General features: G+C 40.6%; 1 protein-coding gene across 1 annotated transcript; it reads left to right on the forward strand.

Moving 5' to 3' along the window:
* Window positions 1-1,664: 1,664 nt before the first annotated feature.
* Window positions 1,665-14,342, forward strand: LOC138299932 (adenosine receptor A3-like). The gene is made up of 2 exons (XM_069238654.1): window positions 1,665-2,110; window positions 10,352-14,342. Exons 1-2 carry the CDS (start codon window positions 1,761-1,763, stop codon window positions 11,013-11,015), a joined length of 1,014 nt encoding a protein of 337 aa, XP_069094755.1. The 5' UTR covers window positions 1,665-1,760; the 3' UTR covers window positions 11,016-14,342.
* Window positions 14,343-16,075: the final 1,733 nt, after the last annotated feature.

A 16,075-nucleotide genomic window follows, 5' to 3' on the forward strand; every position in this document is an offset into this window, starting at 1 on the left:
ACATATAAAGGGCCAGATTTACAAGGCCCTATCACCCACCACAGTGTCTCTTTTTGTGACACTCTGTTGGCGCAATGCCGTGCACCATATTAACAGGGTAGCGTTAAGCCACATTTTGTGGCGTAACGCCATCTTGTAAATACAGCCCCTTCACATGCAGCACTTTCTGCGCCCTGCTGCCGCCCCCCCCACCCAGCACCACACATACACACATAAACACCCACACACTCACACACACACCCAACACACACGCACCTCTCAGACTCTTCCCTGGCCTCTTCCGCCAATCCTGATGGATCAGAGGAAGTTAGGGAAAGATGTGGGTCCATGTCTGGTAACAGACTATGGGCCAGATGTAACAAAAAAGGCATTTGCGATTCGGAAATAGCGATTTTTAGGAAATCGCTATTTCTGATTAGCAAAATGCAATGTGTCATATTTTCAATTCGGTAATAGCGATTTCTTAAAATTCGCAAATGCTATTACCAAATCGCAAATTGCGATACAGACCCCATTCGCACCTATGGGCCTGTAGGCCCATATTTGCGAATTTTTTGCATTTCCCAAATTGCGAATTCCTAACTGGAATTCACAATTTAGGAAATGCAAAACCCCAGGGTGCTGGGGGCCTAAGGCCACCTCTGCTGCACCCCAAAAAAATATTTCAGGACATGTAAGGCACACACATGCCAAAGGGGCATGTGTGCGTTACATGTCAATTTTAAAAATGCATTTTTAATGCATTTTTTAAATTTGCACATGGTTACCACCAAGTTCAACTTGGTGGTAATAGCGATTCCTTAATGCCCAATTCGCATTAAGGAATTGTTTGTTACATGTGGTTTAGAAATCACAAATAAGGATTCCTTATTTGAGATTTCTTATTTAGAGAATCGCAATTTGCGATTCTCTAAACAGGCTCGCAAATTTAAGGAATCACTAATTTAGCAATTCCTTAAATTTGCATTGCGAATGCCTTTTATAAATACTGAAAGGCATTTTTGCATTCGCAAACGGGCATTCACACCGGTTGCGAATGCAAAAAGGCTTGATACATCTGGCCCTATGTCTTCACCAGCACGAGTGGGCATGATTTCCAAAAAGGTGTTTCACTTGTCATTGCCAACTCTACGTCAAAGAGATATGTCCCGCTCTCATTGTCTGTTGCACACTCCGTACCGTCATTGTGGAAAACACCCACTTCTTCACGGCGAGGCATCCTGTATTCTACATTTTCTATGTATAGGACACACGCCCTGAGCTTTTAAGCATGGGAACAATTGGATGCGACAGTTTTGATTCTACATAGCTACACGCCTGTTCAATGCACCATGCTTGCAGCGTTTAAACTGCATACATATCTACCGGTACACACACACACATATATACTCATTCTAACAGTTACATACCAATTTACTCACTCGCCCATGACACCTCATTCATTTGCCTGTGTTTTCATTTACCCAGCTGCCTTTCAGCACGCGATTTCTCAGTAGATTGCTATTCAAACTTTCACTCACGATTTGACTCAGTCGTTGAATCACGTACACAGTCACTCCTGGTTACTTAATCGCAAATGTATTGGCACCAGGCTTGAGATGCCTAGCAAGTTTAAACTCAATTTATAAACTTTAAAACCTGTCCCATTTCTTTCCTTCAGGGTCAAATGCTGAGCCAGACTTTTGCATGAAACCGTGAGGACCAGGGAGCGGCAAACTGTTTACTGATTGTTCATCTACCACCATAACCCACGTTTTAAGATGGCGACCCAGCTGATTGTCCTTGACAACCTGGATCTCTTTTACATTGTAATGGAAGTTGTCATCTCTGTGATTGCTGTGATCGGCAACATACTCGTAATCTGGGCAGTGAAGATAAATCCTGACCTTCAGACCCCAACATTTTACTTCATTGTGTCCTTGGCGGTAGCAGATGTGGCTGTTGGGTTCTTGGTTGCACCTCTAGCCATCGTAGTGAGCTTGGGGGTTGAAATTCACTTCTACGGCTGCCTTTTTATGTGCTGCCTTCTGATCATATTCACACACGTGTCCATCCTGTCTCTGCTTGCCATTGCGATCGATAGGTATCTGAGGATAAAGATTCCGACCAGGTAAGACACGTAAAGACCAGACGGACACGGAATTCATACTGAGTAGTTGCATGTAAATGCTGCTGTTTGTTGTTGATCCGAACAAAGTTTCAAGGATGGATCGGGGCTAATTGAGGGAGAATGATTACTGTTGTAAGGGTACTCGATAACATGCCACCTGAAGTTGGGATGGGTTTACTTTATTGCGCACATAACTCAATAAAAAACATATTTGAAAAAGTTTCGAGGAGGACAATCTATTGTCATTTGGGCATAGCAGCAACAGTCATCTTTCTTTGAGAATTAATTATGATTTTTAATACAGAAGAAACTAAGCAAATGGCAATTTCCCACTCTCTCCTTCTAATTCACAAACAAAGGTTTGATCAGTTAATGAAAAAGTCTTAAGTACTCCACCTCAGAGCACATATTTTCTCTCTTTGCATAATAGCACTACACTTTTGAGGTGGATAAGCCAGCTAATTAATAGGGAGAACGGAGTCAAGGGTCTGGGTGAGCTCTAGGATTCCATGCACCAGCTGAGCCCTGAAAATAGTTGGCATCTAAACCATAGAACAATCAATAATCAATAAATCAATTTCTAAAGTGCATGGCTACTCTAAAAGAGTTTCCTGGTGCTATCCATAAAGATAGGGACAAAGAAAACTTAAAAGAATCAGGGTTTCATCAGGGAAGAGAGTTCCACAAGGTAGGGTCAAGAACAGAAAAAGACCTACCACCCTGTACCACTCTGCCTAGCGAGTTGATAGTGGGGCATATTGGCAAGATATTGGTTTCCTGAGGGGAGGTTATGCCAAGGGCATTATAGATGCTCCAACGCCTTAATATATTGTGGACCATTCCCATATAAGGCCTTATGCATGAAGCATAGTGTTTTAAAATGTATGCACTTCTCCAACATCAGCCAATGAAGGGAATCAGAGGTGGGAGGCGACTGAAGATTGTCTAGGCACATGGGAAAGCAAATGTGCTGCAGAGTTTTGCAACAACTGAAGCCTTTAAAAAAAAAGTTTAGGTGCACCCAGAGAGTACACGTTGCCATAGATCAAGCTAGATATGATCAAGGCTTGGACCATAGTTTTCTGTGCCATCAATGGAAGGAGTCAGAAAATTTCTTGAGGCACTTGAGTAGCCAGAAACAGTTAGAAGCAATATTGGAAATTATGATCCAGATACACACCCACATTTTTTTGCAGCATTACAAGGAGTGGGTAGCGGACCAAGATCAGCAGGCTACCACTGGAAACCCCAGAGCTGTGGTTAATTTCCAGCTATCAGCACCTTAGTCTCATGGCCATTTAGTTTGATAGAACTAAGTCTCATCCAACCAGCTACCTCAGACAAACATAGGTGAGAATTGGTGGGCCTATCTCCTTTATCATCGCTGAGCATATCAACAATCTGTTTACCATCAGTATCCATAAAGATAGCTATGTCATAACTCTCAACTAGGTTGGCCAAGGGCCTGACATAGATATTGAACAATGTCTGGCTCAATGAAGTCTTGCAGAAAACTGGAAAATATAACACTCATGCCGCTTACAAGAAGCCTGGAAAGTGCAGTCCTGTAGAAAAGAGGAGCCAAGAAAGAGCATAATCCTGGAGGCCAATATCTCTCAGCTTCTGACACAGAAATAATTGAAATACTGTGTCAAACGGTGAGCTAAGATCTAGAAGAATAAGAGCTCCCATGCCCCCTAGATCCAATTGTTTTCTAAGATGCTCCACTGCAACTAAGAGAGCAGTCTCTGTGCTAAAGCCAGTATGAAAGGCCGATTGAGATGGATGCAGCAGGCCAGACGTTTCCAAGAACCTAGAAAGCTGGCTATTCACATGCTGTTCTACCATGCTGGCACAGATTGGTAGAAGGGAGATGGGGCAAAAATTTGCCTAGACATTGGGATGTAGAGTAGGTTTTTAAGTAAAGGGATGACTGTGGCATGTTTCCAGTCTATGGGAACTCTACCTTTATGGTACCTGCATTAAAAAGCTGTAATAAGTATGAGAAGAGCACATTGATGATCTTAATAATCTTTTCTGAAGGAAGGGTATCCTGGGGTGAGCCCGATCTCCTAATAATAACTCCAGTATATTGCAATCTATGGGACATTATGAGAAAATATGATAGTGTTTTTAAAATAAAAAAAAGGTATTTCTTTGACATGCAGAAGCATTTTACCTATTACTTAAAATTATTTTTGTACAGTGAACACCCTGAACTCATGTATCAGAAGACTCTCTCAAAAGCGATAACGAAGAAAAAAGGGGGTTTTATTAAATAAAATATATGCTTCGGATCACACAATTTGTTCTAGTGGGAAAGTCAGGATTGGTCTTAGGTTTTCTGGTTTCACATTCATGCAATCCATCCACTAAATGGCTAGCATTTTCTCTCCTTTTTAACACCAAACGTTTATATTTTGTTTTTAAATCTTGACACATGATAGAAAAGCATGGGTAGCAGGCAGATGCCACATTAAAGCTCAGTTTGTTTTGGGCTTGGTGGTTCACAAAGACCTCGAGCTAAGCCAGAGTCAGACGTGAGCCTTAAATAGTTTGCCCACCTCTATGCTGACATATGTCCCAAACACATTCAATTTGAATGATGCACACATGAAGAACTGTAGTGGATGCATGGATAACATATTTCCCAATATATATGTGCCAAATGGTAAGAGGTGCAAGTCATTTGATCGGCTGTCCTTACATTGCTAAATTTATGAACCTGGACATTATTTTGGGAAGGTGCGAGTAATATAAAAGGTAGACATTGGTTGTTTTCCACTTTTTAGTTCTATTTCATTATTTTTGTAATCAATACTGACTGGCTCAGTGAACTGTGTTAAAAATTATGACACTTTTGTGCAGGGATCTTGCAACAAGAAATGTTTCTCCTATCCTAAAATCTTGAAAATCTTGCAATAGGTTGGGCACGATTTTTACAATTTTGGTGGTAAAGCCTACAGATAGCAAAGGGTCACCTTTAGTTGCTTAGTGCAGAAGCACATTTCCCAGCATGCCTCATGTGGTGGCAGGGACCAGGAAGGGGCAGTTATCTGCCTGCCAAAACCAGTTGTTGTAGAGCAGCTCAACTTCCCCTCCCACCTACAGATAAATGTATCAATCAGGGGTGCCTCAGGTGCCGTTTATGCGTTGGGGAGTGTTAGAATTTTCATCCTTGGCGTGGTCTCCCTTAACTTTTTGCCTCTGTTCCCCAGGTTGTAGATGTGTGGTGGACTCAGATTTTGCTGTTTTTGTTACTCTGGGCACTTTACCACTGCTAACCAGTGCTAAAGTGCAAGTGCTCCTTTACAAAATGTGTATGTGATTGGTTTATCCATGATTGGCATATTTGATTTACTAGTAAGTCCCTAGTAAAGTGCACTAGAGGTGCCAGGGCCTGCAAATCAAATGCTACTAGTGGGCCTGCAGCACTGGTTGTGCCACCCACATAAGTAGCTATGTAATCATGACTCAGACTTGCCATTGTAGTGTCTGTGTGTGCAGTTTTACCTGTAAATTCTACTTGGCAAGCGTACCCCCTTCCCAGGCCTAAACCTTCCCTTTTCTTACATGTCAGACACCCCTAATGTAGGCCCTAGGTAGCCCCAAGGGCAGGGTGCAGTGTATGGTTAAGGTAGGACATATAGTAATGTGTTTTTTATGTCCTGACAGTGAAATATTGCTAAATTCGTTTTTCGCTGTTGCAAGGCATGTCCCTCTCATAGGTTAACATGGGGGCTACCTTTAAATCTGATTAAAGTGTAGATTCCCTTTGGGAGCGGATGGACATGTGGAGTTTGGGGTCTCTGAGCTCACAATTTAAAAATATATCTTTTAGTAAAGTTGATTTTAAGATTGTGCGTTTGAAAATGCCACTTTGAGAAAGTGAGCTTTTCTTGCTTATACCATTTCTGTGACTCTGCCTGTTTGTGGATTCCCTGTCTGGGTCAGTTTGACAGTTGGGCTGGTTGCACCTCACACTAGACAGTGACACAAAGGAAGCTGGGGTGTAGCCCGCATATCCTGATGAGCCATCTGTGCTAGGAGGGAGAGGAGGAGTGGTCGCTCGCACCTGAAAGGGCTGTGCCTGCCCTCACACAATGCAGTCTCCGACCCCCTGGTGAGTGTCTGGGGCCTGGCCTGGGCAAGGCATGATTTCACATTCCAAAGAGACTTTACTTTGAAGTGGGCCTACTTCACATGAGAAACTGGGTATAAGAAGGGCACCCAAAACCACAGACTTTAGAAACACTTCTGGAACCAAGAGGAACCTCTGCCTGGAGAAGAGCTGAATAGCTGAGGAAGAAGTGCTGCCCTGCCTGTGACTGTGCTTTGTGGAGCTTTCCTGCAGTGCTGCTTCTGCCAGAGTAAGAGGGCAAAGACTGGACTTTGTGTACCTTCCATCTTGTGAAGAAATCTCCAAGGGCTTGATTTAGAGCTTGCCTCCTGTTGTTTGAAGTCTCAGGGACAGCAAAGACTTCTCTCTGCCAGCACCTGGAGTCTCTGGAGAGACTCCTGCTCTGACAAGTGGTGCCCTATCCAGTCCTTGGGCTCTTGAAAGGAAAGCTGGTGGAAATCTAAGGAAATCGACTTCGGACGACTTCGGACCGACGCCGCTGCTGAATCCGGTGACACCGCCTGCACCCGACGCCGTGACCTTCGCTGGAACATGACACTCTTCGCAGGCCCGACGCCGCTGCAGCCTCGCTGAAATCCACGACTCCGTGGAAGTCGCCGCACCACGTCGTGACCGACGCCGCTCGAAGTGCGCGGACTCAACATTTCGCACAGACGCATCGATCCCCAACTTCACGCATTGGCTTGTTTTCACTCTTCACCAGAGGTACTGTACTTGGGGGTCTACGCGACTCCGTGTCCGGCGCCGCTGGTGTGGGCTTGTTGGTAACGACTCCGTCACGATGCCGTGTTAACACCTCATCGAAGCATTTTTGTTTCTAGGAGCTATTTTTTTGTTTCATCTTAAAAAAATTCATAACTTGACTTGTGTATGTTGGATTTTTGTCGTTTTGGTCTTGTTTTGTTTAGATACAAATTTCCTATTTTTCTAAACTGGTGTTGTGTCATTTTATAGTGTTTTCATTAAGTTACTGTGTGTGTTGGTACAAATACTTTACAACTAGCACTCTTAAGTTAAGCCTACTGCTCTGCCAAGCTACCAAGGGGGTAAGCAGGGGTTAGCTGAGGGTGATTCTCTTTTACCCTGACTAGAGTGAGGGTCCTTGCTTGAACAGGGGGTAACCTGACTGTCAACCAAAGTCCCCATTTCTAACAGGGAGGCAGGGTAGCTTCCTCATTTTTTCATCAGCGGCTTCCTATCAGTTCTAATGACACCTTGACTTCGGAGGCTTTGGCTGCATGGAAAAGATCACAAGTCTCAGAGTGAGGAAGCATGGACAGGGGGCACCCTCAATGTAGTGAAAAAGCATTTTTCGGTAATGCTATAAACAATGTCAATAAATCTTTTCACATAGCATGAAAGGGTGGAGAAATAGTTAAATCAAATCTCAACACAATGTAAAATTACAGTATGACCCATGTGGCCACACAAAGAAAACTCTAGTCTGAAATAAAGTTAAGGGTTTTTATTACAAGTTCAGACTCAAAGTTATGTAGACATTTCTCAAAACAAAGTTATAAAGATGCAGAATCACCATGGGTTGACCACGACGTTGGAAAAGATTCAAGTGAACTAACATCAAATGAACTAAGCATTCAAGAATGAAAATACAAAACAGCGACTCGTTAATCTGATGGGTAGAAAACAAGTGCTGTTCTGATTTTTTAAGCACTACGGCAATCTAAAGGTCATCTCAGCTTAGCTAGCTATGGCAGAGGAAACCCCTGTGGACTAGCAAGTCAAAAGTTATCATAGGTTGGGTTAAAACACATTAGGACAAAATGTAAAAAGAAAAAGGACAAAAAGAATTTGGAAAATGACAACTGGGGCAAAAGATGACTAATGACACGTTACAGTAGACTGAAAACAAAATAACTCTATTAATACTTCTCATTGACTATAGTACAGAACTTCATTCTCAACATTTTGCATGTAACATTTAAAACATTTCTGTTCAGAAATCTATTGCTTTAGTGCAAACTGTTAACATTACAAAAGAATAACACAGAATTGAGGTATTTGGTTATAAATTACATTTTAGTACTATGACACATCAATTAGAAAACTACTACTCTGCAGTGAATGCACATTAATATAGGCTTTCAGTGCACTACTTTACAATTTATCCATTAGTATTTCATTTAACAAAATGCAAATATTGTTATGTATGAATGATTACTATGACATCAAAAAGTAGCAATTACATTTCTGCTACATCAGTAGCTAAGGTGCTGATGTGGCCATTCATTCATTCTCAGAGTAGCTAAGAAATTCTGCGGATCCAGGACGGAGACCATGCACTTAATATTGTGGGTTAGACACTGCTGTATAGGTTTTGGGTAGCTGTTACTTGAGCACCTGTTATGGCAGCTTCAATAGGCCTTGAACTCTGGGGTGATACAACCCCAATCAGTGTGTTGGGGTAATGACATGTCTTCCTGAAGGAGGCAAGGAATCTGGGATTTATGCTTTGCAACCATATTAAAAGTGCGAAAGAGACTACCAGTAGCAAAACTTTTCTGGTAGGAGATCATAACTCGTCAGTATGGCCGAATGACTCGTATCATAGGACTATTATCAATTTGGTCAAAATCTCATCCATGAGCACCACCATAATGCCTAACGCTGTCCAACTCAGGAGCATGAATTTGTTTAACAGAGGCAGGGTGCACTTTTCTGACAACAGCCAGAAGCTATTCATTAAAGCATTGGTGCTATCTCAGTGGAAGTAAATGCCTGGCAAAACAGAGGGCAAGTCCCCAAATAACCTCTTCCCCCTGTGGTGGTCATGTTCAAAGATGATAACACTGCTACCTGAGACATTTTGCTTTTTTCCTGGTATGTTCCATTCATGGGGTAATCCTGTTCCCGGCAAGGGGCTGGCTGGATGAGGCACTGACTTGCTGGTGGTCCGGGCCTTTTTAGCCATAACCATGAGCTTCCTGGGCTTGATTAATGGGGATTTTCTGGGTGGCTGGACATGCCCCTAGTGCCTTGGCAGGGATGGTGCGCATTGCCATTTCCTGGTGCTGTGTCCTTTTCTGTAGTAATCATATTTTAATTTATGTAATTTCTCACTTATTTAAACTGTGAAAACTGTATAAATGTTGATGGCGTTATTTGCCATTGACTCCTTGGTTGGGGAGGTAAATTGTTGACGTCAGGTGCTTGCACCTGCTGGGGATGTATCTGCAATCCAATATTTTAAAAATCATCACATGCATTAGAATTTTGTGTAATGTCTTCAAATCAATTGTGTATGTAACTGAATTATCATTCGTTGATATTTTATTTTTGTTTAAATGGGCACGTCTTAGTTTGACCACACAACTGGAGCCCAGTTCTCGCTTTGTTGCTGCACCTGAACATGTGGAAGGGACTTGACGGTTATAGTACGATCCAGGTGTGCCAGCGACTTGCAGTGTTGTGAGCATACTAAACGGGGGAAATAACCTAGTGTGGCAGATATTATGTGTAATAGTACATCACCTTAAAAACGTCTTTACCACATGCCTATCTCTCAGAGATAAGTCTGGCAGAATTTTATTTCTGTATACACACTGGAAAAATAAAAGAAAAAGTAATGGTCTTTTTATTTAAATTTACACCCACTATAATGATTTTGATACTACCTTAGCCATTCAAAAGCCATAGGCTAATATAGTATTTGTAAATTTCTAATGTCTAGATTACCCTGTATGCCTTTAAAGGTATTTATTTTGCTGAATAAAGAAATATTAAATAAGGAATCTCGGTATTCCATCTGCCTCCCCTCCAGAGAGACAGTAAATGTCTAAATAGAAAAAAATGATGCTAAATATGGTTCTGTTGATTACAGATAGTATTTGTTTGTAAGCAACTGATAAGGTTCTGTCATCAACATTTTGAGTCAAAGGGCATTAGACGTATTCCAGTCGAGTGTGGGTGGTCAATGTATGTAGATGGGGCCTTGATCCCCAATTGTGAATATTTGAATAAAAAACTAGTCTGCAATCTTTTCACTATGATGTCCTATCCCATAGACAAACTCAAGATAACCAGCCTTACCTTGATTGTTCACATTATTTACCTTTCTGAAGACTTTCAAATTTTTTTCCCAGATACAGGACGGTGGCAACCACCAGAAGGATTTGGACAGGCATCAGCGTGTGTTGGGTTGTGTCTTCACTCATGGGCTTTGTGCCCATGTTTGGCTGGAATGGAAGGGCCCGGCTACCAACCAGCGTAACCAACATCACTCACCAGGCGTGTGCATTCACATCAGTAGTGAGCATGGATTTCATGGTATATTTTAGCTCTTTTGGTTGGATCTTGTCACCGTTAATCATTATGATGATATTATATGCCGAAATATTTTACCGCATTCGAAAACTGTTGAGTCAAAATGCCACAAAAAATAAAGACACACAAAAATATTACAGAAAGGAGAACAAAACAGCCAAATCGCTGGCGCTGGTGCTGCTTTTGTTCGCCCTGTGCTGGCTGCCACTCTGTATCCTGAACTGTCTGCTCCTTTTCAACCCAGACGATGACATCCCAAAAGCCGTCTTCTATGTCGCTATTTTATTATCTCATGCAAATTCAGGAATGAACCCCATTGTGTATGCATTTAAGATCAAGAAGTTCAAAGTCACCTGCATTAGCATTGTGACGACCTGTGTCCTTCGGAAGAGAGCGGGTCTCAAAGGGAAGACTGCACCAGAGCAGGAGTCCCATAGCACTATGACGCAGCGCGTGGCAGAGGAACACACAGAGACGTTATAAAGCATTTGTTTTTTGTTTTATTCTGGGTTACAGTGACTAATTATTTCATCCGTTAGATGTAGATAAAGCAAGAAAGAATGAATCTATTATCTGCCTACTTTTTTCCAACTCTTTTTTGATGACTCTGCTCATTAACTGTAGTTTTATAACCATAAGACTCCATGTCACCATGAAAACCCAGTCTGGTGATAACTTATTCAAGATTGTTAGCGCATCGATCCTGAATAAGTAAACTTACAAGGGGGCGTGTATAGGTCGATGAACCTTTTGACTCGTTCAAGGTGTTCTTACCATAGTTCCAGTATAAAACAACAATCAATATACAATAATCTGAAATCATTAGTCAAATCAATAATCAATGGAGTCAGTAATTGTCACGCACCATGACTTTTCAGCCATGAATAACCACACCTTTAGTAAAAGTTTAGTAATTTTATTTCCCTTATATTAACAATGCTAAAGTCATGTGGATTAATCTCAATGTAAAATCAAAATGCAGATAAAAACAAGATTTATTAACAAATAGACGCACGTAACACAACCTAATCAAAGCTTGAATCACAAAACATTGCAAACCATCAGTGCAAATCATTAGCAAAGTTAACTTTAATAAAGCTACGTAGTCCATAAGATTCAACAAAGTAATCCATCAACCCTTTTGTCTCTATAATTTGTCAGTAGTCATGTAGATAACCCTCAACTAGTCCAGATTAGCATCAGCATGTGGGGCTTCATGCAAACTAATTTAGACACAAATTTAGAAAACATCTACCTAAGAAAAACTAATAAGACAGTGCAGTTGGTACCTAGAATGACAAGGCATAAAAATACAATTTAGTCATATTGTCATATCGACCTATCCACGGTATGGGTCAGCAAACAGAATCAGTCTTTGTCCTCAGGTCATCAATCAATCAGCAACGCATCAGGCTCTCAGACAGAGAGTATGAGCCCAATGACAAAATCTCTAATCTCTTCTCCCACCACACTCTAGATCTCTAGTCTAGTAATCTGTCTAAATTTCCTCTGTCGCGTTGTTATATCGAAGTCACCTAAACATCCCCTAATTTCCAATTGGTCAAATAATCGTATGTTATTACTCTGTTCAGTAGTTTCACATACCAAATCTATGACTTCTAGTATTTCACACTTCACACGTTGTTGATTAGTCTGCTTTACGATGTTATCATCCTGCTCGTCAGGTACCAAATTTGTTGCATCTTCTTCTTCAGTCAGTGTCTTCATTGCTCACATCCTGGGAAAGAACCTCTTGCACATACTGCGCACGTTTTGTTACATTTCTAGACACATTATCACCTGTCCATCGGTTCCCATAGAAAGCCTCTGCTAAGCATTTTATTAAAACAATGAGCATTTCACAGTTAGTTCGCTCTGTCAGCATTTTTTATTAAACGCTAAGAAATACAGCTTCTGCATGAGGCCTGGCAATTAGGCCAAGACACTCGCAAAGTTAAGGCCTACAATTAATAAGCAAGAACATAATTCATGAATCTCAATATGACATATTACTACATTAATCTAATACATTTTCAATATTTCATACATATTAATCATCAATTAGTGTATTTCATGAACACTGGTGACCATTCTCTGAGGTTACAATTTTCAAACGTGCACATTATTTTCTCTACGTTATTCATTTTCTCTAGAATTCATTATTCAAAATACATAAACACTCATTAATGAACTAAGACATCTGCTTCAGCAAGAGTGACAGGTTGAAAGCCCTGTCGAGGCGCACCTGTACAAATTGTAGGAGCGAAAAATCTTGAAAATCATATAACAGTGCCTTGACGTAGGTTGGCTCTAGTTTTATTTGGAGTGTTTCAAAGATCCAGTCAATTTCAAAGGGCAAGTGTTAGATTGCACCCATACCCTGAGGGAATGCTGTATATCAGTGATTCTTAACATGGGGTACAACACTCCTACTCAGGGGGTCCACTATCTAGCTTAGAAAAGTAAATAACAGAATGATTCAGTGCTGTGCGACCAGTGCTCCTGCACTGGCCCTAAATTCAGGGGCACTTCACTTTAAAATATCATTCAGGCACACGCTGCAGTGTTCTTTGCAGGGCCTGCAATTATCAGGATAATAAAAATGTCAGCTGTGATGACTGATACACTTGGTGGAGTAGTCTGAGTTTTCTCTAGTGGAAGTTTTGACTCATCACAAACAAACAGTAAATGAGCCTGCTGCAAAGCACAACACTTAACACGCAGATCACTGATTTCTATTTCTTGTACATAGCCCGGTGAATTAATGATTTTGTCATAGATATAATTTTATTACTTGCACAAATTACAATGCCTGTAACATAGCGCAGTAACTAGCACCAAACAGCAGAAAGCAAACATGAAGGCATTGGTTTAGAAACCTTTGTTTTTTATACCTCAAACGTTTTTATTATGCTGTTACTAAAAAGGGTAGTAATATAATTTTATAAGGGTTGGTAATCCCAACTACTGCGTTACATTTTAAATTCTGACTCTGGGTTAGTCCAGGCCAAGCACTCCTGACAAAAAGAGGATGCATTAAAGGCAAAACAGGCAGAGCAATGTGGTGGAACATAGCATATAGCTTTGTCTTTTAGAAATAAACCCAATTTCCGAAAAGCTCCATCCTTCTCATTAAAATTATGATGATTTTTGTTTGTAATGAAAACAAAATGTTTCAAAATATGTGCAATTATTTGGAGTATAATTGTTTCTGTAGTTTCCCATCTTTTTTATGTTCCCATCCTATACATTATTTTGGCAAGGGTCCTCAGCTTCCAGTAGTGATTCAGTGGGGGTCAAATCAAAAGTTTAAGAACCGCTGCCATAGGGTGTCCATTTTACGATTAGGTTCAAACTTAAGTCCAGAAGAAGCATTCATATATGACGGTGGCAATGAAAACAATAACAACAAGGATTGCATTCTTGACAAAATGCATGTAGACGACAGAGAATTGAATGGGACAAAAAGTTTCTTTATGATGAAAATATTCCTCAGTATTGCAAGGAAAACACTCCACAGGAGGTGAAGTGATACACGGGAGGGCCAACCATATATGGTGAGAGAGTTAAACCAAAATAACTTTATTGTTTCAGCTAAACTCATAACAATTAAAATAAGACATTTCTAAAATGCTCACCGTTGCAAACATAGTCGAAATCAAAAGTATCATCTCACTTATGCTTTACATGAGTTAATAAAAAATAGTATTACAACGGTACCCAGAAAATCCAGGTCATAACATCGCTTACAATTATATTATGGTAAATGTTCAATCTCAGCGTAACAATGGTTAAAACACATTCTTCCTCAAAAAAACAAAAAACTAAAATAATAATGTTTTAAATGAAATGTAATCCATGGCCTTTTACACAGCTTTTCTTGAATCACACCAGCCAAAACATTGGAGGTTGCTGATTGAAGGAGCAGCAGATTCAGAGCAGAGCGCAAGTGCATCAACACTGTCATTTGGCTGGATCTATACGTAAGAACAGCAACCCTTTCTGTGCAGTGACTGACTTGTTAGAAAGCTGCATAAAGTGCCCAATTGTTTACACCCCACCAAAGCTACAATTATAAAGGGCATTTGTGTTGTAGGATACCTTGTCCCAATTGACTGTATTATCATTAGTTGCCAGTGCACCAAGGCATATTTGAGGTATAAAGTGAGTCATGCCTCTGCATAGATCAAAATTGAGACATAGCTTCGATCAGTGCTTCTCTTCTTTTATATCTTTATTTTGGATTATAAAAACAATCCATAAAAAGAAAAAGCACCGTCCTTATACCATCAATAAAAAAATAAAATCAATAATAAGAATCATAAAACACACTTAAAATACATCTTCTTATCATCAATAAATACATTCCAAATCCTCTGTAGAAAGAAAAAACTAATATTAACAAGCATTTTCAATGCAACGTGTCTGGCATTTGCTTGAGTTAGAGCTATTAGCAATGTAAACTCCTAACCAGACTTTTCTTGCCAGACAAATTAAAAGAAAAAAAATGCAGGTCTTATCACACTATGTAAAATGCAGCACGATCGTGCTGAAATTGAAAACGGAAAAACCGAGTGCAATCGCTCTATGTAAACCCAAGTGCGATCGCTTTGCGTGGAAAATAAACAGATAAAGTAGTCCGGAAACCATGCTGAAAACATTGAGCCTCGTATGTTTTTAGTAGTTGCTGTGTAGGTGGGCTAAACACCGGAAAAGGCATGAAGTATGCATGCCTTTCACTAATGAAAGCAAGCGGATTTTAAAAGGCAAGCCCACGAACCAATGAAAGTGACTGACGTGACATGGACGTGGTTGGAAGCCCAAAGAGAGATTAATACAGCGGATGGAGCTCGTTACGCTCAACCTTAAAAAGTGGCACTGTTCAATCTCTCCTGCAGCACCCTATTATAGGAAAATATTGATGATGAAAGTTGACTGTAATTTGGAAGCGATTATTAGTTTCCACAGACGTAATTCAACCCTCACATGTATTAGCTTAATATTCTGTGCAAACCCTGGTGTTGTTTGTTTAGTTTATCCATCATTCATTTCCAGGAGGTTGCAAGCAATTAATCAAGTTCAGGTCATAATCAAAGTTCACTTACTTAAATATTATAATGTTTCTTAAAATGTATACAGATCTTTATTTTAGCTCTGTCAGTTTTTATCATTTTAGGTTTGTTTTGGCTCCATCCTATTTTCTTATGAAATGTTCCTAAGGAATAGCACAAATATGAGAAGCTGGGAACGGGGACTGCATTCCTGCAAACAGCATATCAAGAGCATCTTTAAAGGATAAACATCTGCAAGAAGCCCAAGAAAAGTGTGCTTTTGAGAAGCTGCTGGAAGAAAGAATGTGCCTGACATTGCTTGCTCTTGCTGGAAGCCTTCCCAGTCAAGAAACAGACCACAAACGCTTGTGTGGTTTTCTTGACAACACCCCTCCAAATCACAAGCTTTGTGAAGACAGTAAGGACGTTTGGGCACCTGGGGACTAAGAACGCGGGGAGGCCAGTTGTGAGCTGGATTCACAAAGGTAAACC

The sequence above is a fragment of the Pleurodeles waltl genome, chromosome 6 (genome assembly GCF_031143425.1).
Source record: "Pleurodeles waltl isolate 20211129_DDA chromosome 6, aPleWal1.hap1.20221129, whole genome shotgun sequence".
In the NCBI taxonomy this organism is placed as follows: Eukaryota; Metazoa; Chordata; class Amphibia; order Caudata; family Salamandridae; genus Pleurodeles; species Pleurodeles waltl.